At 52.4% G+C, this 27,328-nt stretch overlaps 2 protein-coding genes across 6 annotated transcripts; one reads left to right on the top strand and one right to left on the bottom strand.

The window, feature by feature from the left end:
- Positions 1-438: 438 nt before the first annotated feature.
- On the top strand, positions 439-5,149 carry Hnrnpab (heterogeneous nuclear ribonucleoprotein A/B; the record flags this gene model as incomplete). 2 transcript variants are annotated; one of them, XM_005376037.2, is given in 6 exon segments in its annotated part: positions 439-607; positions 1,230-1,388; positions 1,544-1,675; positions 3,402-3,519; positions 4,162-4,302; positions 4,538-5,149. In XM_005376037.2, coding segments are annotated over 6 exon segments (790 nt in total), but the record flags the coding sequence as incomplete, so codon positions are not given.
- Phykpl (5-phosphohydroxy-L-lysine phospho-lyase) lies at positions 2,756-27,269 on the bottom strand (the record flags this gene model as incomplete). 4 transcript variants are annotated; one of them, XM_013508019.1, is given in 12 exon segments in its annotated part: positions 2,756-3,604; positions 5,539-5,620; positions 6,372-6,502; positions 8,137-8,226; positions 8,549-8,703; positions 20,335-20,560; positions 20,744-20,826; positions 22,441-22,557; positions 22,635-22,722; positions 23,249-23,323; positions 26,189-26,348; positions 27,151-27,269. In XM_013508019.1, coding segments are annotated over 11 exon segments (1,294 nt in total), but the record flags the coding sequence as incomplete, so codon positions are not given.
- Between the last annotated feature and the right edge of the window lie 59 nt (positions 27,270-27,328).

The following is a 27,328-nucleotide window of genomic DNA, read 5'->3' as shown; positions in this document are numbered from 1 at the left end:
CGGCGACCCGGGCCTGCCTCCTCCGCCTCCTGCCGGGGGCGGAGCCACGGTCTGAACCGGCGCGGTCTGCGCCCCAGGAAGCCGGAGCTGCTCGCGGCGAGCCGCCGGGCGGTGCAGGCCGGAAGGGGCGCTGCCCCCGAGTCCCGCGGTGGTGCAGGGCGCGTAGTTTCCAGCGGTGGGGCTCCGGGCCCCCACCCCTGGCGGAGTTGTCGGGTGTTAGGCTCGCGTAGGGTTCGGACTGGGTTGAGATGAGGGGCCCTGGCGTCCAGGTTGGGTAGAGATTGCAGTGTTCTTCACCACAGCGCCCTTGGTTGGGTGTGGATTTTGTCTAGGGAAGAGGGCTTAAGCTTCACTGAGAAGATTAGCCGGGGCTAGTCCCGCTTGGAATCATACCTCTCATAACGTTTGGTGCCATGTGTCCTACCCTGCCATTTTCAGAAAAATGTTCGTTGGTGGCCTGAGCTGGGATACAAGCAAAAAAGATTTAAAGGACTATTTTACTAAATTTGGAGAGGTCGTTGATTGTACAATAAAGATGGATCCGAATACCGGACGGTCAAGAGGGTTTGGGTTTATCCTCTTTAAAGATGCTACCAGTGTGGAAAAGGTAAGCTGAGGAACGTGTTCTCAGAGAACTTGAGTCCCAAGGACAGTGCTGGGCAGACAACCGCTTTAGCTTGTGTGGTGCTATGGGGGAAGGCTTTGGGAGGACAGTGGTCAGCAGCTTACCTTCCTGTTTGAAGGAATGGGGTAAGGGGAAGAGCATTCTGGAGTGGTTGGGGAAGATGACAGTGGAGGCTGATTACCTTTTTATCTACCCACTCCCGGGCACGGTGCTAACTTCACTGTGGGAAGCAGGAAGAGAGTCCAAGATCGCTAAGAGGATAGGCAGGTTAGCTTTATTTTACAGGAAAAAACAAACCCTAAGGGTTGGAGAAATCTTAAGGGGAAAGATGATGTAGCTAGTCCCAGGCTGAGGAGGAGTCCAGTCCCAGGGGCTGTCTCCAGCCTGTCCCCTTAATCGCTGCTACTTTCCTGGAAAGGAAGTGGGGCCCAGCTGGGGCTGTGTGGCGGGAAGAAGAGGGGGCGCAGCCTGGGCACAGAATGAGAGGAGGGAGGACCGAATGGAGAGGTCGGCTGGGGCAGAGCCTGGAGGTGTGAAGCGGGGTTTGTGTGGGCCTCCTATGTTGTGTGGTAAGTTGGATCCTGGTCCCGTGTGTTTGGAACAGGTCCTAGACCAGAAGGAACACAGACTGGATGGCCGGGTCATTGACCCCAAAAAAGCCATGGCCATGAAGAAGGACCCTGTGAAGAAAATCTTTGTTGGGGGTCTGAATCCTGAAGCCACTGAAGAAAAGATCAGGGAGTACTTCGGCGATTTTGGGGAGGTGAGTGGGGTGCCTACTCCCTTGTCACCTTGGCTGACTGGAGTCCTTAGCAAGGCTTTTATTCTCTGGCTTCCAGTAGGTCTTTGCTGTAGGTCTTTGCTGTGTTTCCTGAGATGGGGGAGCTTTGGTTCTGAGCGTTACTTATATTTTTATAGATCGAGGCCATTGAGCTTCCAATGGATCCCAAGTTGAACAAGAGACGAGGTTTTGTTTTTATAACTTTTAAAGAAGAGGAGCCTGTGAAGAAGGTCCTGGAGAAGAAGTTCCATACCATCAGTGGGAGCAAGGTGAGGTATCTCCGCTGCCTCCCGCCTGCTCTGGAGAGGGGCTCTGGCAGGGGAGGGGACAGTGGGCTACACCGTTGGGCTCTGGTCTCGTAAGTGCAGGTGGCTCTGTGCTGCAGAGGACTCCCAGGCCAGGGGGACTGGGGAGGGCTGTAGGGGAAAACAGGGCTTCTGTGAATGGGGCGTCTTGAGTACCGCCTAGGTTGTTTATACTAAGCTAGGGGTGACCGCTGTTCTAGACCTATAGCCCAAAGTGTGCTGCATGAGGCCTGTTTCTTCTGTGGTAAAGCTGTTTCTGCTCTAGAGCTTGTCTCCTCCTGTCCACTTTGGGCACTGCCTTAGTCAGCTGCCCCAGGCCAAGATCTCAGAGAACTCTGGCCCTCTTCAGTCCAGCCTGTTGTGCCATCCAATGTGGAGTCATACAGTGAAGCGTGCAGCTCCTCTGGACTCTGGGAGGGGAGAGAATAACTTAGGTTTCGAGTTGGCAGTTAGGAGGTGAGGGTGTGGCAGGGCGTGGGCGTCTGCACTCTGTAGGAGTGGCAGCCAGATAAGGTGGGGACCCTGGAAGCCTCGGTCCTAGAAGGGAGTTCATGAAGCTGAGGATTAAGGCCAGGCTTAGGGGTCATCATGCCTGTCATTCGAATGTTCTGTGGACTGAGGAAGCAAGATTGTACCTTGGAGCTCAGCCTGAGCAACTTAGAGACTTAGACTTAGGAAGACCCTGTTTGAAAGAAAAAAAAGGAGGGCTGGAGATACAGCTCAGTGCAAAAATCCCCTGGTTTTTTTTTTTTTTTTTTTTTTTTTTTTAAAGCTCCTGGTTTTAATCTTCAGTACCACTCAAAGAAGATTTTTAATTAGGTCCCTAAGTGTTCATAAAGAGCAGTTGGACAGGTCATTAACTGAGTGGAAAGACATTTGTATTTGTGCCCCCAGCCTGAAGTGATGGGAAGGAACCTCAAGCTTTGGGAACTGCCTCTTCGTAGCTCTTAGAAATTGATTTGGGTATATTCCATATTTTTAATTAAGCAACATAAAAAACAATTGTATTGCTTAGGTAGAGATAATTTGTCAATTAAGAGAATGTTTGGGGAGACAAGGCAGAAGTGGGTTTTTAATGGAGGTGTGTCAAGTTTGCTTAACATTGCTGTAGTTTATTAAGCAAAAGCACCTGAAAATCCCCACCACTGCCCCTTCATGGGCAGAAAAGGGCACAGGCCTGCGGCTCTGGGGGATGCACACCCCTGGGCCATCCCAACAGCAGGCTGGCACTGGCACCTGGAAGGCCTGGGGGATCCTGTCACCCCAGGTGCTGGCTTCATCTGTCAGGTGGAGGGCAGCGTCTCAGGAGTTTGAGTGGGATGAGATTCTTTGGGGGGAAATTGGTCAAGTCTCCATGGTGCTTAATACTGCTTATCGAAGAAGGATCTGGCCCTCTTAGCCCACTAGGATCAGAGTGGTGCTAGCCTGTCCGCCCTCTGCTCAGACTCTGAGGTGTGCTGCTGTCCTGGGCTGAGATGTCTAACCCTAGGGCGTTCTTCCAGGAAAGGTTTTCTTCAGAAAAGCCCTTGTTTGCGGTTCCAGAAGCTTCTAGCCCAGATGTGCTCTGCCCCACTGCGTTTTGTTTTTAGAGGGGCCCGACTGGTCTTCTGAGTGCTTATCACAGTGAAGGTCTGTGTGCAGTCTGGCTGACTTGTCCTGTGGCCTGACCTGTTGTCCTCTTGACTTTCAGTGTGAAATCAAGGTGGCCCAGCCCAAAGAGGTCTATCAGCAGCAGCAGTACGGCTCGGGGGGCCGTGGAAACCGCAACCGAGGGAACCGAGGCAGCAGCGGCGGTGGCGGTGGCGGAGGTAAGTGGAATCTGGATGAAGATGGGTCCTCTCCCTGGTTGCAGGGTGTCTTCTGTTCCTGTCTCTGGGCAGCTTCTGGCATATCCTGCAGCAGGGTGAATGGGCAATGTGAGGTGGAAATGGGAATGGTTTTCCTGGATCAGCTGTGTGCTTGTGCTCTGTAGCTCCTTGGAATGGAGGAGCCCTGGCTTAGTCCTGCTTGGGGCCCCAGCGCAGAGGGAGCGTTGGCATTGCATTCTGGGCGGCAGCATGAGGGGTTGTGCTTGGCTCTGTGGCTGTCTTGAGACTTGGGAAACCCAGGGCTGGGTGGGGCTGAAGGGTAGGGCAGAGCTGTGCCAGGCGCTTCCATCCCAGGCCCTCTGACTCCAAAGCCTGAACTGCATCTTCCAAGGCCGAGCTGCCAGGGTGGGTGGGCTGATGAGTGAGTAGCCACCTGAGCGTGAGGGAAGTTAACATCCTGGCCTCCCGATAGGGTCTCAGGTGCAGGGCTGGGCCCAGGGCCCTCTACACCAGACATGAGGCCCTTGGCTTCTGTCTGAGTTGCCATAGTAACCCCGCCACCCAAAGGGCAGGATTTCCTCTATCCTAGCTCCTGCGTGTGCTAAATGGTCCCTGGGCCCCTGTGCCCTGCTCCCCCCACAGGTCAGAGTCAGAGTTGGAATCAGGGCTACGGCAACTACTGGAACCAGGGCTACGGCTACCAGCAGGGCTACGGGCCCGGCTATGGCGGCTACGACTACTCGCCCTATGGCTATTACGGCTACGGCCCCGGCTACGACTACAGTAAGTAGGAGAGAGGGAGCCCTGTAACTCCCCTTAGGGGAGGCAGGTTAGATAGTGTAGGGGCCGCTCGCAGCAGGGGCTTTGGAGTCAGACAGGTCTGGCTCGGGCCTTGGTCAGGCGGGGAAGGTGATCCCAACAGTGAGGGTTTGAGGATCGGTCAGGAGGATGCGTGTCAAGCGCCTGGCACAGGGTAGATGCTCTGTAAGTAGTACTTGCTACTTGTTCTTGTCCCTAGGTCAGGGTAGTACAAATTACGGGAAGAGCCAGCGACGTGGTGGCCATCAGAATAACTACAAGCCATACTGAGGTGGCAGCAGGAGCGGCCGGCCGACTGACCGCACGCGCTTTGTTTGGATACGGAGTAAACACAATTATGTACCAAATTTAACTTGGCAAACTTTCTATGGCCTACCCCCCTGTGCATCTTATTTAAAATTTACCCCTTGGAAATCACTCTCCTGTTTACTATTTGCAGAGCTCTAGTTTTAGGCAGCGTGTGGTGTCTCAAGAGGCCAGAGTGGCATTAGGGGCTGATTCTGTTACCAGTTTACTCAGAACCAGAGTGGAGGGTTCCCTTCCTGCTGCCGCTCTGCAGCCTAGACCTGTGGACCCTGGTTGTAAAGAGTCAGCTGTATCTTAGGAAACCAGTGTCACCTTTTTTCACCTTTTAATTTTATATTATTTGTGTCATACATTTCCTGTAATGGAAGTGTTAATTTTACTGTACTTTTTGGTACCTTTGGGAATCTAATGTATTGTAAGGTATTTTACACGTGTCCTGATTTTGCCACGACCTGGATACTGAAGCTATCCGAGCTTTTGAAATAAAAATTGTAAAAACCCCCAAGCCTGGGTGAGTGTGGGGTGGATGTGTGAGTGGGACTCCCAGGGGTGCTGCGTTGAGGCCTCCTCCCCAGCAGCCCGGCAGTGGCTAGCGCTCTGAGTGTGTGTCCAGGGAGAGGGTCCCACCAGCCTCTGCCTACTGCACACCCTTGGTCAGCCCCTCCCCCAGAGCTGGCTGGGGAGGGAAGGGGTGCTGCTGTCCGCTCACCTCTGTTACCACATATGCTTGCTAAGTGCTGGGGCTCTCTGGAGGGAGTGGGTAGGCAATACCACCTCAGAAAGCTGAGGGAAGGGGACAGGACTCTTAAAGAAGGCTCAGCCTGCTGAGGGTGCTCAGCAGTGTTTAAGGTAAGGGACATGTCTGGGTGTCTACACACAAGCAGCAAGGCTCACCTGGAGAATGGGTCCCTGGCAGCTGGGCTGGCTCAGGCTTGAGGCCTCAGTGTCTCACAGCTTCTCAGTGTCTCTTCCATATCTGAAAAAGGTACCACACTGCTTGGATGGCATTTGGGTGTCAGGCCCGCCAGCCCCCTCAGGCTCACCCTTCACCCACACGTCTGCCAGTAAGTGTCTTTGTGCTTGCAGGCTGGGGCTCATTCTGCTGAGACTGGCTGTCTAGGAACCCCAAACTGTATGTGGCCAGTCAGCCTCCACGCTGCAGGATATGGAGCCCCGCCACCCCCAGCGGGGACTAGGTCGCCTGAGCTCCAAGTCCCCGGGCTTAGCTGTACCTGTGGCCAGTCTGGAAGTCACCTGGCGGTGGAGAGGGTGACTGCTGGACATTCTGACCCTGCCATAAGATGACAGTTTTGTCTAGGGGCTGAGTTTTGCACATGCTGTACAGCTTCTATGCACAGCTGTGTTCGGCAGACATCTCCCTTAGAGGTGAGTGTAGGGCCCAGCTTGGCCTGACCTTGATCTTCTTGAGTGACTAGGGCTCTGGAGCATTCCACTGCAGCCCCTTCTAGTCTCAGTCCAGCTGCTCAGCAGCCTCAGCAGAGTGCTGCCCCTGCTGTCCACCTCCAGTGCGGCAACACGTGAAGTTGAATACAATCTCGCAAGCTCAAACCTGTGTTCCACACGGATTCCTGTCCGGGCAGCAGGACAGCTGCTGGGCTCCCATTCCTCAGGACTGGGAAATAGTTCAGTGCCTTCAGCTGCTGGGGAGCTCTAGCCACAGACCATGCTGCATTCTGGAGACCTGTGTAGCTGCCGCTCGGGCTCACCTGTCAGGATGGCGTCCAGCCTTGCCACCACATGCTGTGCGTTGTCCCTGCTGAAACACATTGGCGGCTTAAACTTGAGCACATTCCTCCCAGGGCCGTCAGTGCTCAGCAAGATGTAGCTCTCCTTCAGCCTGTGAGGAAAGGACGTGCCTTTGCATGGTGTTCAAGGCCTGGCCTTGGCCTAGGGCCCACCCCTGCCAAAGGCGTGCTCAGCCTCTACCCGTATGTCAGTATCCCCTGCTCAGCCAAAGGACGTGTGGACCTGGAGTTGAGTCACACCAAGATTGCCCACAGGTGACACTAGGCTGCGGGGAGAGTTGGCTGGGTGTTTCTCCCCTTTACAGTACCAAGGATGGAACCCTGGGTGGGGCCTTTGTGCTCAGGTGCATCCCCAGCCCTTTAAAAAATTTTTTTGTCAGGCTGGGCCTGATGGTACATACCTGTAATCCCAGGAGGCTGAGGCAGGAGGACTTTGAGTTTGAAGCCAGTCTCAAAAGTCATCTCCCAAAAAATTTGAGTCAGCATCTCATTAGGTTGGATGACTGGGATCAAACTAGACATCCTCCTGCCGCAGTCTCTCACAGTGCTGGGGTTACCGGCCTTTGCCACTACAGTTTCCTTTATCCATGGCGAGGGTGATGCATATTTACTTATATGGACACGGTCCAACAGAAATTGGATAGCATAAAGTCATCACCGAAACTTCTTTTCCTCAGAGTACTTCGCAGTTCCACACAGGACTGTTTTACATTTCCTTACTTTAAGGAACGTAAGACTCATTTGTATCATGGCCACAGAGAAGAGGGGTCTGGTAACTGTAGCTACAGTCTCTCTGATTCCTGCACCTACTTATTCTTGTTCGGACATAACCTGAGTGTGCAAGGGTAAGGTGGGGTGCCTTTCTGTCTGTTTTCTGGCTCTTTCCTCCTGTCCTGTTTGGCAACAACAGTGGTGCCAGCAAGAACAAGGCACTTTGGAGCCAGGCACCCTGGGCCGGGACCAGCTCTGTGCCCACGGCAGGGTGGCTATAGGTGGACTACTTGCCCAGAGCTCTGCTACCAGAAGGAAGGTAGGGAATTGGTCTGGGCTTGGCTCCTTGCCACCTGAGCATTCAGAATCCGAAGACTGATCATTGAGGCCAGGCCCTGGCACCCTGGAGAGGCTTCCCACTCGATTCTCTGTCCCAGTCGGCAGAGGTCTACTACCTGAGGGCTTTTCCACGGTGGGAAAAGGGGTGGGATGGGGAGTGGAGCCAGAAGCGGGTGATAACTAGAAGGTGAAAGAGCCCTAAGGCCTTCAGTCCTGCCTGGAGTTCAAGTGAAAGACAAGCTGGGTGTGGTACACTACAATCCCAGCACTCGGGAAGGCTGAGGCAGGAGGGTTGCTGCAAGTTCAAGGCCAGCCTAGACTACATAATGAGACCCTGCCTCAAAAAGAAAAAAATAAGCCAGACTTGGGCTGGTGTGTAAGCCCTGTGAGTGGGTTCACAGACCTCTCTATCTGGCTGAGTAACCTGCCTCCCCACAGAGCCCTCTGAGACATGGGCCTGCCTGGGTCTAAGCACCCAGCTAGCTTTGGCAGTCTTGGTAGAGCGGCTGCCCGGGCTGGGGAGGCGTCTGGTGCTATGGAGCCACCCTATCCTGGACTAGGACCTGTGCAGGGAAGGCACTGCACTGACGCTGCAGTCCCCCAGCCAGGTGTGATCCTGGAGCTCTAGGGGCAGGGTGGATGGACAGGCCAGACGGCCACGTGGTTCAGGAAATACCTGGATACCAAGTAGTCAGCCTCTTCAGTTGCTGGAGTTCTCGTGGCCTCATCCTTCACCAGATCCACACCGATGAAGAGCCCAACGCCCCTAGAGGAGAAGGTGGCATCAGGAGGCCAGCTCTGAGGGACATGGCAGTTCTCACTGACTGGGCCTTGTGCAGGCCCAAGCTGCTGTCCTCAGGTGGCTGCTGAGAGCCTCGAGACCCTGGAAAGGTGGGAACAGTCCAGGGAGTGTCAGGAGAGGGAAGGGGCTGCAGGTGGGCACGGTCAAGAGTGCACCCAGCACCCCCTAAAAGTGCCATGCTCAGCAGCAGTGCCCCTCCACACCTCAGTTCAGTGGGGTGCACACGCATCCGGCCACCCCACCCCTGGCAGCTGTGTGCTGTGAGGATGCGGGCCACATGGCTCACCTGACATCCCCGATGATGGGGTGCTTTTCCTTCTGCTGCCGGAGGAGCTCCATCAGGAAGCTGCCCACGCAGGTAGCATGAGTCTGCAGCTGTTCCTTCTCCAAAACATCTAGGACAGCGAGCCCCACTGCACAGGACACAGGGCTACCCCCAAACTGAGCCAGGGGACAAAGGTATGTCAGGTGCCCTGCCTGGGAGGCCATCACGGGTCACACCTACCCCACTGCCACACACATTTCAGGACAGTGACGGTGAGGCCTCTAGCCCTTCCAGGGCCCCCTACGGCTGTCCTGTCTTCGCAGGTGTCCATGTGATTACAACCCAGGTCACCTACCTAGGGGGTACAGAAGGGGCTCCCAGAAGAGCAGAACCAGAAGTGAGCATGTACTGTGCATTCTCGGCTGGTTCTGCCAAGGAGGCCTTAGGGCCTCACCTGAGTGGCTGGGCCCTAAGTCCGCTGTCAGGCTTCCATTGCCTTTGCCAGGGTGGGCCTGGGAGGCTAAGGCGGGAGGGTTGCAAGTTAAAAGCTAGCCTCAGCAGTTCAGTGAGCGCTGGGTGCGGGGGTGCAGGCCTGTAATCCCAGCACTTGGGAGACTGAGGCAGGAGGATTTTTGGAGTTCAGATGGTGCTGCATAGTTCCAGGTCAGCCCATACTACAAAGTGAGACCCCCATCTCAAAAAACCCCAAAAACCTGCAATGCAGCTCAGTGGGGTTCAATGACCACTTCTGCAAAGAACACCACAGCTCATTCCAGAAAAGCCAGTGAGTGGTCCAAGTTCATGGCTTTGTTGACTGAGCAAGCCTGGGCCAGAGTTTGGGGTCCATAACAGGATAGCTGTTGGGAGTGTCTGGCCTGTGGGCTCATTGGCTTGTGTGGCATTTCTCGAAGTTAGGAACTGGGTGTTCCATTTAAAGTAATGTTGCACACAGATCCATTTCTGCTGTCCACCTGCTCTATCTGGCCGTCTGGGCAGGTCCCCTGGGCAGCCTGAGTGCTTTTTTCTCACTTTTCCTGTGTGGCCTGGCCCCATGGGCGTTCTGAACGGGCACGTGTGCGTTAAGGGATCAGAAACAAGGTGACTCCTGTGGGTCTTTGAAAAATGTCAGCTTTACTGAAGTATAATTTACAAACAGTGAACGCTTCCTGCTAGAATAAACAGTGTAGAACAACAGTGTGGGTTGAATGCACTGGGACAGATGTATATACCTGTGGAGGTTCCTCCACAGCACACCTGCGGAATATTCCTGTCACTCCTCAGTTCAGTCCACACCTGCCTCAGCCTTCTGAGGGCTGGGGTGACAGGCATTCTCTACCACGCCCAGCCTCAACATGTGTTTTGAAATGTACACTTTGGTCTTTTTTCTCCTCAGGTACTAGGGTACTGTACTACTGAGCTACTTCCACCCCCATCCCCCAGGCCTTTTTTCCCTCAGGCTTTTTAAAAAAAAAAAAAAATCAGATTTTTTAATCAAGTAAAACAAGCTGTGGATTGAATGAAATGTTACAAATAAACTAGTCCAAACCAATGTACAGTGACCAGTCAACAATGTAGAACTCAGACGTACCATCACATGACTTTGTACCTCAAAACCAAATAAACAAGCCCCCGGGCACCTAAAATCTGTGTGACAAACTTTTTCAGTGAAAATTAAATTTTAATCACTACCAAGTGTCTTCACTCTTACTATACTAACAGCTGTATTGAATCTTACAGTGCGGTTTTTAAGTCCTCCACTTGCTCTGGTTACTACCTCAAAGATTAACGTATAGCGCAACCATTTTAGCAGGTGCACGCATGCCGTGCGTTTGGAAAATCTGGACAAGACAGGATGGAGTTGGCCCTTGGCCTCAGGAAGAACAACTCAACTGGCTCGCGCCTGATACCGGTGACAGGACACCCGATACTGGTGTCCATACACCCAAGCCTCCCTGTATAGCTCTTGGGTTTCTTGAGCTTGATTTTAGTAGTTGGATTTTTTTGTGTAGTGGTCTGTACCACAGGTGGAAGTGTAGTTACCCAAACTGAGCAATTACAACCATAAACACGTGCATATCACAGAAAAACTTTTAAAAAGGATGAACAAACTCAAAAGCGACTGAAGAAGGGAAAAAGACATACTTTGAAAGGACAATCAGTAATGTAAAATGACCTGATCCAAGGTTATAGGACAACTACCGTCTACCTTTCGATGGCAGTGACCACGGTCACTGGTAACACGTAAAATGGAAAATACTGTGACAGTCTTTAAGAAATGTAATCTGACAGTCTGTCCCTTGCCCACAAACTCGTATTCTGCCTCTTTTCCCAAGACCTCCAGTCTCCATTGCAGCATCTAGCCATCAGGCAGAGCTGCAGGTCAGGCTCCCCAGAAGTTGCTCTCCAGGTGAATGTCCTCTTGATCTGAAGACCGAGAGCCACAGCGCAGGGTCCTAGGTCATCGTCAGACCCAGAATGGTCCAGGCTGACTTTGAACACAACACCCTCCTGCATTAGCTTGCCCAGCAGTAGTCTTCATTTTCTTACACAATCACTCCATTGTATTAGCCTGCCATAATTTATCACATTGTTGGTGGACCCTTTTGTTATTTTGAGTTTTGGTTATGCATATTTGTACACCCCCCCCTTTTCTCATTGCTATAGGGATGTATGGTAAATATGTTTGTAAGAAACTGAAACTTCCAAAGTAGTTGTACCACATTACATTCCCACCCAGTATCGAGATTCTAGTTGTGCTATAATCTCAACACTTGGAATTATCCATTGTTTTCTGTATCATAAACTACAAGGTTGAGTAATCCTTAATCTAAAATTTCTCAAACCTGAAGCTTTCTCAGTGTCATGTTGGCACTCAGATTTGGATTTCAGTGTTTGCGACCACTGACTCTGGGATTACAGATGCTCCTGTGTGGTTAGAAGGTGGAAGCTGGGCTAGGAGTGGATGGAGTCAGTAGCCAAGCCTTGCCCAGCACCTCTGAGGCCCTGGGCTGCACCCCCGGCACCGTGGGTGGGGGTTACTAATAGTCTGACTGAGCATTATGACCTGGCCAAGGTGCTGAAATGGCATAGTGGCTGGGTTCTTTCGGGATCGCCCTAGAGAAACAATAAAGAAGAAATGAAAACAAAATGTAGGGTTGAACATGTAGGACAGTGATGAGTCTGAAGCAGGAAGCAGCCCACCAATGGCACTTGGGAGTTAAGATAGGAAAGAACGGCCCGGGGATATAACTCAGCAGTACAAGCACCTGCCTGGCAAGTGCAAGGTCCCAAGTTCGATTCCTGGTACCAAAAAAAAAAAAAAAAAAAAAAAGAGGAAAGAACAGTCAGCGTGGTGAGGCAGGCCCACAGTCACACCATATGTGTGGCTGAGGCAGGAAGACTGGGTGAGACCAGCTTGGGCTATAGAATGAGTTCAAGGTCAGCATAATATAGTGAGACCCTGTCTCAAAAAAACTAAAAAAAAAAAATGCTGGGGGTGGGGCACATGGCTGTAGTACTCGGGAGGTTTAGGGTTAGGGTTTGAGCCCAGCCTGTGCAACCCCTTACTGAGACTGTCTCAAAATAAAAAATACAGGCAAAGGGCTGGCTGGGGATGTAGCTCACTGTGAAGGCTCTGGATTCAACCTCCACTACCACAGGCAACAAAACCCTAAGATGCATGAAAGACAGAAGCAGAAGTGCTAACAGTCCTACACAGAGAAGCAGTTAAAGGCATTAAAATGGAAAAATCTGCTGAGATCAGGAAAAAGAAATCTCAGAGCGAAAGAGTTCAGTGACGAGAGAGAACTGCACATCTGGATACATGGTGAGGTTTAAAATAGTAAAGAACAGTTTCCCAGAGTTTACAGAGAAATCCCATAAAAAAGGAGCAAGAATCTGATTTCAGGGTGACCGCAGTGAAAATGGCAGGAAAGGAAAGGAAAATGCAAAAGTCATCACAACCAACTTTACAATTCAAGAAAGTAAGCAGAGGCTCCCGCAGACCGTGTGCGGCTCCTTCCAAGCGCAGAGCCCCTTCCGACAGAACTGTTGTCTGGCTTCCCTGTGGTCCCCAGGACTCTCCCACAAGGCGGGCTTACTTCACACGGGGGCCTGCCCACTGAGAAAACCCTTTTCTAGCTGGCGTGGTGGCGCACGCCTGTAATCCCAGCACTTGGGAGGCTGAGGCAGGAGACGAGTTCCAGGCCAGTGTAGACTACACAGCTCAAGGCCAGCCTGAACTACGTAATGAAACCGGCTCAAAGAAGACCTTCCCTTGCGGGTAGTGTGGAGGCACTCAGAGGCAGTCACATAATGCTGGATAACTAATTTAAAAGCTTAAGAGGAAAGGCTGGAGGATAAGCTGTCTGCCGGGGCTTTGAGGAACCGGGAGGCGATTCCTATGCACTGAGTGTGCCCACGCCCAGTGCTGTGAGCAGGTCGGGCAGCCTCTAAGCAGCAAGGCTGTGGGGTGAGGTTGAGACTGTCAGCAGGTGTCACCTATGTACCAGTCCTAGGTATGCAGCGATTTCTATGCAGTTTAGAGAGAACCAGCTAACCTGGCAGAGACTGCAGTGGCCACATGTTACAGAGAACATAGACTGTAAGGGCTTAGTTCTGAAAAGCCACCAAACAGACATAAAGCCCACCTTAGGAAGGGCGGGGAATATGATTTCCAAACTTGCCACATCATTTTACAATGTCTGCTGTCAGCAAGAAATGGTAGATGTGAAAGGAAGTGAGCACAGCCCTTAACGGGACAATAACTATAAACAGTATTTGAAGAGGCCCAACGCCGACCTTATTAGAAAAAAAATCAGACTTTATAATACTACAAGAACTAAAATAGGTGGGTGTGGTAGTGCACAGTCCCAGCACTCAGAAGGCATGAGGATCACTCTGTGTTTGTTTTTCTTTTGTCTTTTTGAGACAGGGTCTCACTATGCAGTTCTTCAGGCTAGTCTTGAACTCACTTTGTAGCCCAGGCAGGCCTTGAACTCGCAATGATCCTCCTGCCTCACCCTCCCAAGTGCTGGGATTACAGGTGTGTGCCACTATACCCAGCAGGAGGGTCATTTTAAATTCAAGGCCAGCCTGAAGTACGTATCAAGACCCTGTCTCAAAAAACCAACTAAAATAAATAGTTCAAGGCCAGCTTGAGCTGGTTACCAAGACCCTATCTTTAAGAAAAGAACAAAATAGGAGCGGTTCAAACCTGTGGACACACGATGACTGCTGGGAACCCCAGAGGCTCCCACGGGGAGACACAGCAGTAGAGGGGAGCAGTGGATTGAAAGACTGCGCTAGCTGTCTGCGGTGAGTGCTGACAGCTCAGTCATCCAACAGGAGAGCAATTGGCCAGGAGCCATCTTGGGAGAGGGGCCAGCTGAGTGCAGAACTCAAGAGTGGCTGTGGGCTCCCTCTAGGGGCTCCCAGCTGGGCTCAGGTCCATGGAAGGTGCGCTGACGGCTGCAGGCTGAATGGGTCTGGTCTCGGCTCCCACATGCAGGCTTGCAGAGATTACCCACTACCCCGCCATAAAGCTACTGCTGGCTTGCTGGGATAAATCAAGGCAGATCTGGACTCTGTCTTCACATGTTGTCTACTAGTGACAGCAGAGACAAGACTCGAAGTGGATTTTTTTTTCTCTTTCTCTTATTTTTGGTTTCTCACGTTTTTGTTGTTGATGTGGTTTTGTTCTTTTGTGTCTCTCCTTGTTTTTTTTTTTTTTTTTTTTATGAATGTGAATGTGGCTTCTAGCCTTTTTCTGGTGGTGGTTCTGTTCTGTTCTTCCTTTTATTTCTTCCTTCTCTCTTTCTCTCCAGTCTTCTGCACCAGTTTCCCAAAGATAGCGTGATACCCTTTTGTTTTCCAGCCTTACTTCACATCTCTTCTTCCATTTCTCTATTTTTTCCCTAACCCCTTTTAAATTTTAATGCCTGAGGGTAAACTGATGTATTAAGGACTTATATACTGCATATAATTTTCCAGTTTGTTTTAGATTTTATATAACCACAAGTCTAGTTCATATGGTTAAAGGTGGAAAATTACTGGCTTCCTCAGTTTGTCATTTCCTAGGCTGTGTTTGATGCTATTTTTATTGCTGATGGTACCTCTTTAGTCAAAAGTGACAGAACTGTCCTAACCAACTGTTCTTCCTGTGGTGTATTCCAAGACCGAGCCTAAGGGTCATAGAAAATACTGTGGCACAGTGGCACAGAACCAGGGGCTGGGCCAAGCAGGCAGCAACTTGTCACTCCCCCAAAACTGAAGAAGTAGATCTTCCAACAGACTCAAAACCCAAAACCCAGCTACACCTGGAAGACACCTCGGAGAAGCAGTCATTTCCTAAGGGTTCTACATACTAGCAATAAAGCAACTTAGCACAGGCAACCCAGGGGGCTTTTTTTCCTATCACACAGAAGAACCCACTCTGAGCTCAAAAGAGTAATCATTTGATAGAGGAACAGATAAAGACAAAAGGACCGGAAAAGAAGCAAAAGCTTTGACACAGACCTGCTTATGTGTGAACTCTGGCTGTAGCAGCAAACATGAAAAAAGGGAGATGAGAAAAGATGAGCTGATCCTGTTCATACTCTAGGTAAATATCAACTCCAGATCAAGGACTTGTGTGCCAAAAAAAGAATGTTGAAACACCAGAGAAAACACTGATGAATATATTCTAGATCTTGGAGTAGGAAGCGATTTCTTAATAAATTGAAAAACACTGCATGAAAGGAAAATTGAGAGAGTACTACTCTACCATAAAGAAAGTTAAATTTGAGTCATCTGTAGAAAAATGGATGCAGCTTGAGACCATAACAAATCAGACATAGCAGTTTAAATCTCCCATGGTTTCTCTTACATCAGAAACTCATAATTTGAGGAGCAAAATACAAGGTAATACAGAAAGGTTTCTGGGAAGGTGGTAAGCAGCAGAGTGGTAAGCAGCAGAGAAAGAGCCTCTCCGAGAGTCACTGTCCAGACACTGGGATATAGCAATGTGGGGAAACAAGGAGGGAGGGAAGTGGGTCCAGAGGAAGGATCTGAGGTTCGAAGTGAAGCCCATGGAGAGTGAAGAGAGAAACTTGAATGAAGAGGAAGTAGGTAGCCAGTGGCACCTTTGCCCCGAGACTTCTAGAATTAGTAAGCCAATTCAGTAGCATAGCTGGATACTAAGTCAGCACTCAAAAATTAATGGCCTTCCTGTACAGGAATAAAAAAACGCAGAGAAATTAGGGAAACAACACCTTTTACAATAGCATCCAAAAAAACTGAAATACCTAGGAAATAAAAGACCTCTACGTTGCTGGGTGTGGTAGCATGTGCCTGTAATCCCAGCACTTGGGAGGCTGAGGCAGAAGGACTGCTGTGAGTTCGAGGCCAGCCTGGCCTACATTGTGAGTTCAGGGGCATTCTGAATTATATATACAGTGAGATAGTCTCAAAAACCGAAACAAAAAGGACCTCTACATTGAAAACTACAGCACTCTGAAAAAGGAGACAGAAGAGGATGTCAGAAAATGGAAAGATATCCCTTACTCTTGGGTAGGAAGCACCAACATAGTGAAAATGTCCATACTTCCAAAACTATTATACAGATTTAATACAATTCCAATCAGAATTCCAACAGTATATCTCACAGAATTATAGAAAATCCTAAAATTCATTTGGAACCAGAAGAGCCCTGGAATAGCAAAGGCAATTCTAGGCAACAAAGGCAAGGCAGGAGGCATCACAATCCCTGACTTGAAATTATACTATAAAGCTACTGTGACAAAAACAGACCTGAGGATCAATGGATTAGAAGATGCAGAAACAACTCCAGAGGTACTCAGCCACCTTATCTTTGACGAAGGTGCCAAACACATTCACTGGAAGAAAGACAGTCTCTTTAATAAATGGTGCTGGAAAAACTGGCTCTGCACATGCCCAAGATTAAAGTTGGACCCGTATTTTTCACCATGCACTAAATTAAATTGAAATGATTAACGATCTAAATATTAACACAAACATTAAATCTGCTGGAAGATAGCTAAAACTCAAACTCTTGAAGACAATGGTGCAGGCAAAGATTTTATGAATAAAACCCAGGTTGCACAGGAACTATCACAAATAATCAACAGCAGGGATCTCATCTTACTAAAAAGCTTTTGCGTAGCCATAGAAACCATCAACAGAGTCAAGAGACAACCCACAAGATGGGAAAAGGTTTGTCAGCTGTTCCTCAGACACAGGATTGATTACTATGAGAACATACAAAGACCTCAACAAAATCAGACCTCCCAAATTTAAAGACCCAATCCAACAATGGGCATATGAAATAAATACACACTTCTCAGATGATGATATACAAACAGCAAATAAATATATGAAAAAATGTTTAATATCACTGGTCATTTGAGAAATGCAGATTAAAACAATACTGAGATTCTCTCTCACTCCAGAAAGAATGGCTGTCATCAAGAAATCAACCAGTAAATGCTGGAAGCACTGTGGGGAAAAGGAACCCTTCTCCACTGTTGGTGGGAATGTAGACTGGTGCAACCACTGTGGAAATCAGTGTGGAGATTCCTCAGGAAACTAGGACTAGAGGTTCCATTTGACCCAGCTGTTCCCCTGCTGGGTACCAGTGATATTTGTGCAGCCATGTTTATAGCAGCACAATTTGTAATAGCTAGGTCTTGGAAACAACCCAAATGCCCATCAACTGAGGAACGGATACAAAAGATGTGGTACTTTTATACAGTGGAGTACTACTCAGTCATAAAGGATAAACTGTAGACTTTTATAGGTAAATGGATGCAACTCAAGACCATACTCATAAGAAATAAATCAGACTCATGAAAATATCATATTGTCTCCCTAGGGTGAGAAGCTGAACAAGTAAATAAGACCCAAAATGTACAACAGATATTGTGAATTGGGCAGAAACTGTTGAAAAGGAAAGAGAAACCGGGATGAAGGAAAGGAGAAAAGGAAGGGAAAAGCAAAAAAAATATACACAAGATAATTAAGATAGTTACACTACTAATTTCTCTTGGTATACTGACAAAGGTTTGTGCTAATATTGTTTGTACAATTAAATGCCTATATCTTGTACTGAGTAATCTAAAGATAACAATACGCAATGTATTAATCAGTTACTGTCCTATTGTTTTGAAATTTTACTTTTTCTCTTTAAAACAGAACTAAAAAAAAAGATAATAGGGAATGGGAGAGAGACCTTTTGCAAATGGGAAGGGGACTGAGAGATGGGAGGAGGACGGAAGGGGGAGCGATGAAAAGAATTAGGATGTGTTACGTACATGAACCACCTCCCCACGAGGAGTGTGATCAGTGTACACTACAACATGCACTAATCCAACTTAAGAGACTGCTACGAGTTGAAGATACTAAACTCAAAAACTGGTTTATTATAAATATAGGAAGTAAAAAAAGATTGTAAACTGGATAAACATACAATATCCACATTGGGCAAGGGACCAATATAAAGAATCAATTTCTGGGATGTGTAGGGATACACACATACAGAAACATATGGACACCTACACATGGTACACAAGACACACAAAGCTCCCACAAATAGACCACTAATAATGTCTGAGAGGTGCTTTTTGAGACAGGGTCTTGCTATGTAGTCCAGGCTGGCCTTGAACTCAGCAATCCTTCTGCATCAGCCTCTCAAGGGCTAGGATTATCACAGGATTTCACCACCACCCTGGGCTCAAGCACTAGTAATTTAATCAACTAGTAATTTAAAAATGAGCAAAAGACACAAACCGTGGTTTCGCGGTCAATACACATGTAGATGCTGCGTGTAACTTGGAATCCGGGAACAGCACACAAGGCCAAAGAGCCATGTTTACACCCAGCTTGACTGGCAACGAGGTGTTAACAATATCTGCACTGCTGCTGAGGGGTGTGAACGAGTGAACTACTTTGGAAAACGTCCCGTCTCCTAAAGTTGAGGTGGGGCTGACCATGGTGGCACACACTTGTAGTCCAGCTCTTGGGGGGGCTGAGCCAAGAGGATCATGAAATTGGGCCAGAATGGGAGACGGAACAACTTAGTAAGACACTATCTCAAGGGAAAAAAAGAGGGCAGACACTGTGACCCTCAATTCTACCCATATTCCATAATCTAGCTTTTCACACCCGAGAAAAACTCGCACGGGTACAACAGACACATCAACAGAGGCAGACTGTGCTCAGCAGCGTGACTCGTAACTGCAGGGACAGTGAGGGCAGAGCACAGCGGGAAGGGTGACCTGCGGTGCACTTACTTGTGCAGGGCGGGCAGGCGGAGCAGTCAGGTGGCTGGCGGTGGTGGCAGCGGCAGCGGCAGCAGTGCAGCTCAGCAGTATTTAATCTAGGCACACACACTCCAAATTCTACTACAGCACTGAAGACCGGAGATGCTACTGGGTCACTCGTCCCTTACCTCGCACCACACAGGCCTTGCTCCTCCCAGGGCTGCCGCTCCTCCTCCTCCTCCCAGAAGCCGCTGCCTCACATGTCCCTCAGCGCCCTGCCCGCTCCTGCTTGGGGCTCCTTTCTGTTGCCATGGCACCATGACCCCATACCTGTTCCAGTGAGGTGGGCCAGGGCACAGCTGTTTGTGTCACTTGAGCAGAACGAGCATTTGCTGAAAGCACCGACCGGAGTGTCACTTCTGTCCCTCTCGGTGACCTCTGCCTTAGCTGTCTGAACTCAGCCCTGCCTGTTTGAGCCTGAATCCGACCTGGCTCCTGGGGAGATGTGCAAGGTCTCCACTCTGTCCTTCCCTAGTTCCCTCTGTGACCTAAGCCCAGATGTGAGCCTCCTCTCTTGCCCGGACCAGCCTCCCTCCCTCTGGTTCTTTCTCTACACTGGCACCACCGGTCTTTCTAAAGACTGCTTCTGACCCCATTTCTCTGTGGTGAGAACCCTTCCAAAGAGTGGGCAGTGCAACTCAGCCGCGGTGCTGGCCTAGCCGGCCTGAGGCCCAGCTTCCAGCCTCAACACCCCTTGCGTGGTTCTCTGCTGCCCTCTGGACTCCTGGCTCTTCACTCTGCAGTGAAGTTTGAGCTGCCCATCCTGCAGTTCTGTCAGCGCGGTGAACATGCTGGTGGATCAGCCTCAAGTAGGGAAAGCTCTTGGTCCTGCACGCGGGACAGGGAATTGCACCTTCCTTTCCACTGCTCTGCTCCTGGACCCTCGTCCCCACTGGAGCTCCTCCCCAGCCCTCGGGCTCCAGCGCCTCACACAGTAGGCAGCTTCTGCTGGAGGGTGAGGCCTCCAGCATTCTTTTGTAAGACATGCACTCTGGTGACAACTTTGGGACTGTGTGTGGCGGGGGAGGAAGAGAGGGAGGGAGGGAGGGAGAGAAGAGAGAGAGAAGAGAGAGAGAAGAGAGAGAGAAGAGAGAGAGAGAAGAGAGAGAGAGAAGAGGGAGAGAGAGAGAGAGAAGGAGGAGAGAGATTGGGGATCTAACCTTGCCAGGCCTAATGCATGCTAGGCCAGCAGTCTACCACTGCAGCTCCTGCCCTTTCTATTTTAGAGACTGGTCTCATGAAGTTGCCCAGGCTGGCCTCGAATTTGTGATGTTCTTGCCTCAGCCTCCCAAGCAGCTGGGATTCCAGGTGTGTCCCCAGGCACAATGGCACTGATTTTTAAAGATAGTTCATGGTGTATCTGAAAAGAGGCCCTTGCTGGAGCCTCCCTGAGGACCGCATCTTAGCAGAGCTCTGAGGTCTGCGCTAGGACAAGCTGGCCGCCCGTGCCCAGCTGAGTCCACAGGGCTTCGGCCACGGGGCCTCACTCACCGTGTTGAAATATTCCACGCCGGTGGTTTCAAAGGCCCTCGACACAGCTTGGGTGGTGGCCACACAGGCGACAGGGTGGCCATTGCCGATGGACTTGCCCATAGTGACGATGTCAGGGGTGAAGTCCTCCCCCTGCAGCTGGAAGGCCCAGAAGTGCTTGCCTACGCGGCCAAAGCCGACCTGGATCTCATCTGCCACGAAGACTGCTCCGGCCCTTCGGACGTGCCTGTGGCAGAGGACCCAGAGCTGACGGGCTGCAGTGAGCGGCCCGGCCGGGCTGGGCTGGGAGCTGGGAGGCCCTTGGCCAAGGGCGGCCTTCTCTGGACCGCTACTTTAAGGCTGTTTCCAAGGCTTCAGGCCAGCAGGCCAGCCGTGGTTGGCACCTGGGGCAGGGCCACCACCTACTCACTGTGCCACGAGGGAGAAGTAGCCCACAGGGGGAAGGATCTGCCCGGCGACGCTGGGCAGCGACTCCGCAAAGAAGGCTGCGATCTGTGAACGAGAACGGGGTGGAGCACAGCAAGGGTCCGGCAGCCCTGCTAACGGCAGAGGAGCTGTCCCCTGCAGGGTGGGTCACCCTCACTGCTACATCGCTGTTGGGCCCCGTATCACGACTGAGGGGCTGTGACTCACTTTCTACTTCCGCCGTCACACCAGCTCTGGCCTCCCGGAGGCCGTCCCTCTCCTGTGCTGCTCGCCGGCAGCCCCCACCGGCGTGCTCTTTCTGCCCCTCTCTGGTGACCACTGCCATCTTCACCCCTCCCGCCTACGACAGAAATGGAACTCAGCCCCGAGCGCCCCCTGCTCCCTTGTGGTGACGTGCTGGCTGTGTCTGGATGTCCCCCAAAGCCTCACACAGCCACAGGAGGGGCTTCTCAGAGGGTGCGACGCTGGGATCAAGGGTGTGTAACCCCTGGGTCAGTCCGCTGACTGGGTGGCACAGTTCTGGGTATCAAGTACCGCCCTAAGGCTAGGCACCCTACATACAACATAAGGGGACAGAAGTCTGTACTGCCGTCTGTCGCTCGTTTGCTGCCTTCTGCCTGCCCTGCTTTGCCATGGTTTCTCCTTTCCAAAACCCCTGCTGTGGAGCCAGCGACTACGAACTAAAACCTCTACGAGCTGTGAGCCACGCAAACCTTTTCTCCTTTAACTCTGGGTGTCAGGTATTTTGTCTCAGCAACAACAGAAAAAGTAACAAAGACAGCCCGCAGCCTGCACCTGCCCCACCTCTAAACTGCTGCTTCTCCTCAACCTGGACACTCCTGCCAGACCTGCCTGCCTCAGCCCTCTGCAAATGCTGCCTCTCACATGGCCCTTGGGGTGATGCCCTGAGAGAGCTGAGCTTGCTGCCATCCTGTGTGAACCCCTTCACTGACCCCTTCTGCCCCAGCAGTGATTTCCCAACTGTGGTCTGCCCGGTATTGCTTCTGAGGTCACTGCTGGGACATGGAAGGGCCCAAAGGATGGAAACTGGGCCTCCACCCCAGCTGCATCTGAAGCACTGTCACAGAAGTGACGGGCTTCCCGGCCAGTTCTGCGTCAGGCCCACAGCCTGCCTGCCTTACCCACCCAGCTTGCGGGGCTCTGTCCCTCCTGGAACACCCTGCAGATTCCGGCCTCCCACAGCGAGGTGCTGGCTCTGCCCTGCTCCCCCGCTCCTCTGTGAAGCCAGCTGGGCCTCCTCACTGCTCCCAAAGTTCTGTTCTCAGGCTGTCCCCCTTCAATGCCACCCCGGACCCAGCCAGGGGAGCCTGTCTCTTGCCCTCACTTTCCCAGGCCTCCATGGCTTGCTGCCCACTCGGTCCAGCCCACACTTGTGAGGCCACGCCTCCGCGCACACTGCCTGGCCTACTCGTCAGGACTGCAGTCAGGGGGCCCCTCCTGCAAGGACACTCCTGCACGCCTGCTCCCGCCCAGCCTGGACCCCGGCCGCCCGTGACAGGGACAGACCTTGCTCTGTGCTGACACACTTACTGCCCTCTGTGCTGGGCACCTTACTCCCCGCCGCTGGAACCAAGGGCGGGCCACGTTCTTTCTACCTGGTCCCAGCATCCAGCCTAGCCTGGCGAGGTGGCACGCACCCGCACAGGTGCGGGCAGTTACCTTCCGGCCCTTCTCCTGTGCGCTGCTGACCACACGGCTCACCTCGTCGGCATAGGCCACAGCTGGGTCAGGGTGGTCTTCCCGGTAGGGGCCCCGGTAGACGTCTGGGAGAGGCACCTACAGGGAGTGACAGCACCTTGTCATCCCGGCTTGGGGACTGGCACTCAGCTGCTGCCAATGTGGGCGGCGCGTACCACATGGACCCACTCCTTCTGGCCGTCCAGGTCCCGGAACTTGTAGGGACTGATGTCGATCAGGGAGCTCAGGTGGCCATGATAAGCACTGTGGAGAAGGAAGGTGAGGGGCTCAGGTGCCCAGGCCCTGGCCACTGTACCCACCTTCAGAGACAGCACACCAGGGAGCTAAGCATTCTGACACGGCCCTGAGCACGGGCGGCGGAATGCACGGGACTTCCTGCACGGCCGCTTCCTGGCCGTGTCACGTGCTAATCATTTAGCGAGTCCAGCTTTCTCTGGAGACTGAGGGTTTGCTCTTTCAGGGTTACGATGCATCTCCAGCATGCTAGTGCTCTAAGCCCAGGTGTGGGTCTTGTGTACACCAGATGCTCAACACATGGGAGCGATAGCTGGGACCAGGTTGATTCTCTGAATACAGCAGGACCAACTTTCTGTCCCTTACAAAGCACGCCATTCCCAGAAGGTGACTTGGGGACCCTCTAGGGAGGTGTCTTGGGGGCCTGGTCCTCTGTCTGTCCAGCCTTCTCAGCAGCCCAAGCCTCCTCCTCTCTAAGGCACCCAGGGGGACAGCATCACTGATCCCCAGCAGCCAGAGCCGGGAGCTGACTTACTGGTCCAGCACCACCACATCCTGGTGTCCTGTGTACTGGCGCGCCAGCCGCAGGGCCAGGTCATTGGCTTCTGACCTGTGACAGAAAAGGTAGGCACTGCTGGGACAGCTGTCCTATGGCTTTTCAAGAGAAGCCCTGTGTGCACCAAGGGAGAAGAGCTGGGTGGGGTCCCGCTCTAGATCAGGGGCATTATGGCTGAACTGTGCCCGCCAAGTCAGTGTATCAAAGCCTTAAACCTCAGCAGCCCAGAATGTTCTGTATGTGTCTATCTAGAGATAAAGCTTTAAAGAGAAAGTTAGCTGGATGTGGTGGCATAGGCGCCTATAATCGCAGCTACTAGGAAAGCTGAGGCAGGAAGATCACATACAAGTTTCAGGCCAGCCTGAGCAGCTCAAGGAGACCCACTCCATCGCAAAGAATTTAGAGTCGGGTAAATAGCTTAGTGGCAGCCCAATTGCCTAGTGTGAAACCATGGGCTCCACCCCAGTCTGGCAAGGGGTGGGAAGAGGCCCTTAGGGTGTGCCTTAATCCAGTCTGTCCTTACGATAAGGGAGCCTGGAGGCATAAGCGCCTGGGGTGCTGCACACAGAAGGGCTGTGAGGGCAGCCACCCCATGACAAGAGAGGGGCCTCGGAAGGAGCCTCGTCTGTTGATATCTTGACTTGGGCTCTGGCCTCTAAACTGTGGGAAAATACAAATTTACTGCTTGAGCCCCCTAGGCCAGTGGTGGCAAACCTAAGGCACTTGTCTCTAAGAGAAAAGATGTTAATGTACTCGTTGATTTTATAAATTAAAACCTCAGTATTCAGGTCTAATTGTGGTGTTGGCATTTTGTATAAGTGAGTGGTTTTTGGTTGTAGTTTGGCATTTGTCTCTAAAAGGTTCGCCATTGAGCACCTGTGATCCCAGTACTTGGGAGGCTGAGGCAGGAGGATCACCTTGAGTTCAAGGCCAGCCTGCACTACATAGGAAGACCCTATCTCAAAAAGACAAAAGGTTTGCCATCACTGCCCTAGTTTGTGGCACTTTGTTACCTCCACCCTAGCAAGCAAAGTAGATCAGAGGTGCCTCTGCCAGGGGGCAACCCTGCCCTCAGTGCTGTATGTGCAAAGGCCTTGTGGACGAGGGTGCTTGGAGTGCCCAAGGGGCCAAGAGAAGACAGGCTGGGGCCTGAGGAGATGCAGGAGGAGGCTGCCTGTGCCAGGGCTGGCCAGGGAGATGTACAGTTTTTTGCAGTTACGCGAAACCCTGGAGACAGGCGAGGCAGGACTGAGCAAAGCTGCGTGCGGGAATGTGGTTTCTTCCTCCAGCAGAGGGAGGTGGTGGTGCCATTTGCAAGAGGCGATGCAGTAGAGCGTCAGGAAGGGGGACGGTCTCCTTGGGAAGGCCTGGAGTAAGTGGCTGGGACCCAGGAGAATGTGGTCTTCACCAGGTGCTGACAGGAGACAGTTCCTGACTGTCTGTGGGCATGTGAAGTCTGCTCGCCAGCTGTCAGGTGGGCAGTTAGACTGAATCGGGAACCTGTGGGAAGCACCGAGCTCAGGGTGTAATGGGGATTCTCCAGCACATGGGCGCAGATGCATTCACAGAGGAAGAGCTCTGTGAATGAGAGGAGGGGCGGCTAAAGGGACAGAGGAAGGGTGGCCAGAAAAGCTGGCGGGACCCTACAGAGCGTGGTGCCCGGAAGCAAGAAGCCAGGCTTTTCAGAGCACAGTTGTTTGTCAAACACGGCTGGCACAAACAGGGCGAGGACAGCTGAGGGTCATGGGAGGCAGCCACACAGTCAGTGGTATCTCCAAGGAATGGGGCTGGTGCAGGAAGTGCACAGGGCCGCCCCTCCCGCACAGAGCTCTGCCACCTCAGAAGCGAGGTTCTTTCTGCACAATGAAAAGCTGCAAACGCTGTCTCACAGACATTACTTAGGGGCTTGCTGAGTGCACTGTGTCAAGGGCAATGGCAGTGATCGTGGTTACTAGGCTAGGGACGCAGCACAGGGCACAGCGCTGACCCCCAGGTTGCTCTGTCTGGATACCAGGGTGTACCAGGCTCAGGGTCCACCACCAGCACCTCAAAAACAAGCAGAAGAGCAGTAATAATGACCAGAACCAAATGCGGCTATGTTCTGTTGGAATGTCCTCTCACACAGGCTGTGATCATCTGCCCGATTCTTTGGTCACTGCCACTTCTACTGGAAGCTGCCACCGCCTCCCCTTGGCCCTGAACTGGGAAGTCACTGTCCACTCCTGGCCTCCCCATGTCCCGATGATACTACCTTCCTCATTGTAATCCTCCAGGAACTTCGCAGTGCTCTTAGGATAAAAACACCTTCCTAGCTTGGCCAGTAAGGCCCTGGGCCTCCAGTGCCAGCTTACATCCTCTCCTCTGCCTCTCCTGTACTACGAACATGCAGGGTGCTGTGTTCCTTCCTGCCACAGGGCCTCTGCATGGCTGGTACATGTGGCCAACCTTGACAAGAGTGCTTTTGATGGAAAGGGCAGCACCCTTCCTTTCTCCTTTGCTAGCCGCTTCCCAGTGAGATGGTAGCTTACATATAAAAGTGATTCCTCAGCAAAGGCTGCCAGGATGCCCAGAAGGCTGGCTGTACTTCTAGGCCTCACTACACTGTGCTCTTCTTCCTCGCTGATCTCACTTAGTAATTTCCTATTTTTTTGAAGAATCATTTGACCTTTTTGCTCCTTACCAAGCAACCTGAGAGCAGAGACTTGAGGCTGTATCTGTGAAGCAGAAATAAAGGAACCTGTTACCTCACTAAGTCACAACAGTGACTCTGGCAGGGGGGCGGGGCAGCCTCGACTACAGACAAGGAAACGGGATCTGACAGCACCGGGGCGAACCCCAGCAGGCCTCGCTAGGCCCTGCTGTGCCTACTGGACTAACTGCCCCTCGCTATCTCAGAGGGGCTGGCCACAGTCCACTCACCCAGAATTCAGGAAGTAAAATACACAGAGCTGCTCTGGCAAGGTCTCTGACAGCCGCTGGGCGTAGTCCACGATGTTATCATGCAGGTATCGGCTGTTCGTGTTCAGCACCTGGTTCTGTTCGTGTGCAGCTTGGACCACGAGAGGGTGGCAGTGCCCAACTGCAAGAGGTCCCCTCTGTCACGTGGCCCACAGCGCTCAGCCATCCCACCAAGCCCCCCCAGTTCCATGGAGAGATGCGGTTAATGCAGAGACGGAATGACGGCTCTGGAAAGAAGACCTAGAAAGGAGTCCCTGAGAGCCCGGGAGAAAAGATCCTCCGGCTGGAACCCTACGTAGAAAGCCCGTGTCTTTAGGAAGGTGTCTCAAGGCCTTCTGCTCCACAAAGGCAGATTTCGGGGTAACTCAGAGGATCTGACTTTACCAGTCGGGGGTGGAGGTAACCCTGATCGCCAAGGCCACAGATGATGAGAGAGAACTCGTTTGGGGACCTTGTCCTCCGTCAGGCACACTAATTGTACGAAGCACCTGGGGGCGGGTGCCAGTGTCCCATCTATCGGGATGAACACACTGAGGGCCAGGGAGCTGGTCTGCTCAAAATCCCCAAGCGGGGAAGTGGAGGCGGGGATCCCCACCTGAGGGTCTGAGCCTCAGCGGTTCAGTTCTTCTTCACCCACTTCCAGTCTGCCTGCCCCACCACGGACCGCCCTCGGCTCCCCCGCCAGCGCGCACAGGGCCGGCTGCGCGGCGGGCTGCGGCGGTCTCCTGCCCTCTCCGACCTCACGGTCCCAGGCGCTCGGACCCTGACGCCCCCGGCTGGGCGGGGAGGCTGTCAGCGGCTCCGCGCAGACGACCTCCTCCAGTCGCGGCTGCCGGCGCGGCCCGACCTCCCCGCGCCCTCGGGTCACCCGGGGCCAGGTCCGCCGGCGCCCTCCGGCCCGCAGCCCGGGCCGCGGCACTGACCGTGCGCCACGTTGCCGACGCAGTCCAGGTACTCCGCGCCCTGCTCGTCGTACAGGTACTGGCCGCGGCCGCGCACAATCTTAACGGGGGCCTCGGGGTAGAAGAGTCTGCAGGAAGCGCTGTGGGGACAGGCAGCGCGCGGCCGCCCGCGGCTCTGAGGGCGCCGCCCGCCCTCCCG

The sequence above is a fragment of the Chinchilla lanigera genome, unplaced genomic scaffold, assembly GCF_000276665.1.
Source record: "Chinchilla lanigera isolate Chin_1 unplaced genomic scaffold, ChiLan1.0 scaffold00007, whole genome shotgun sequence".
Lineage (NCBI taxonomy): Eukaryota > Metazoa > Chordata > Mammalia > Rodentia > Chinchillidae > Chinchilla > Chinchilla lanigera.
This window is presented reverse-complemented; position numbering and strand designations above follow the sequence as displayed.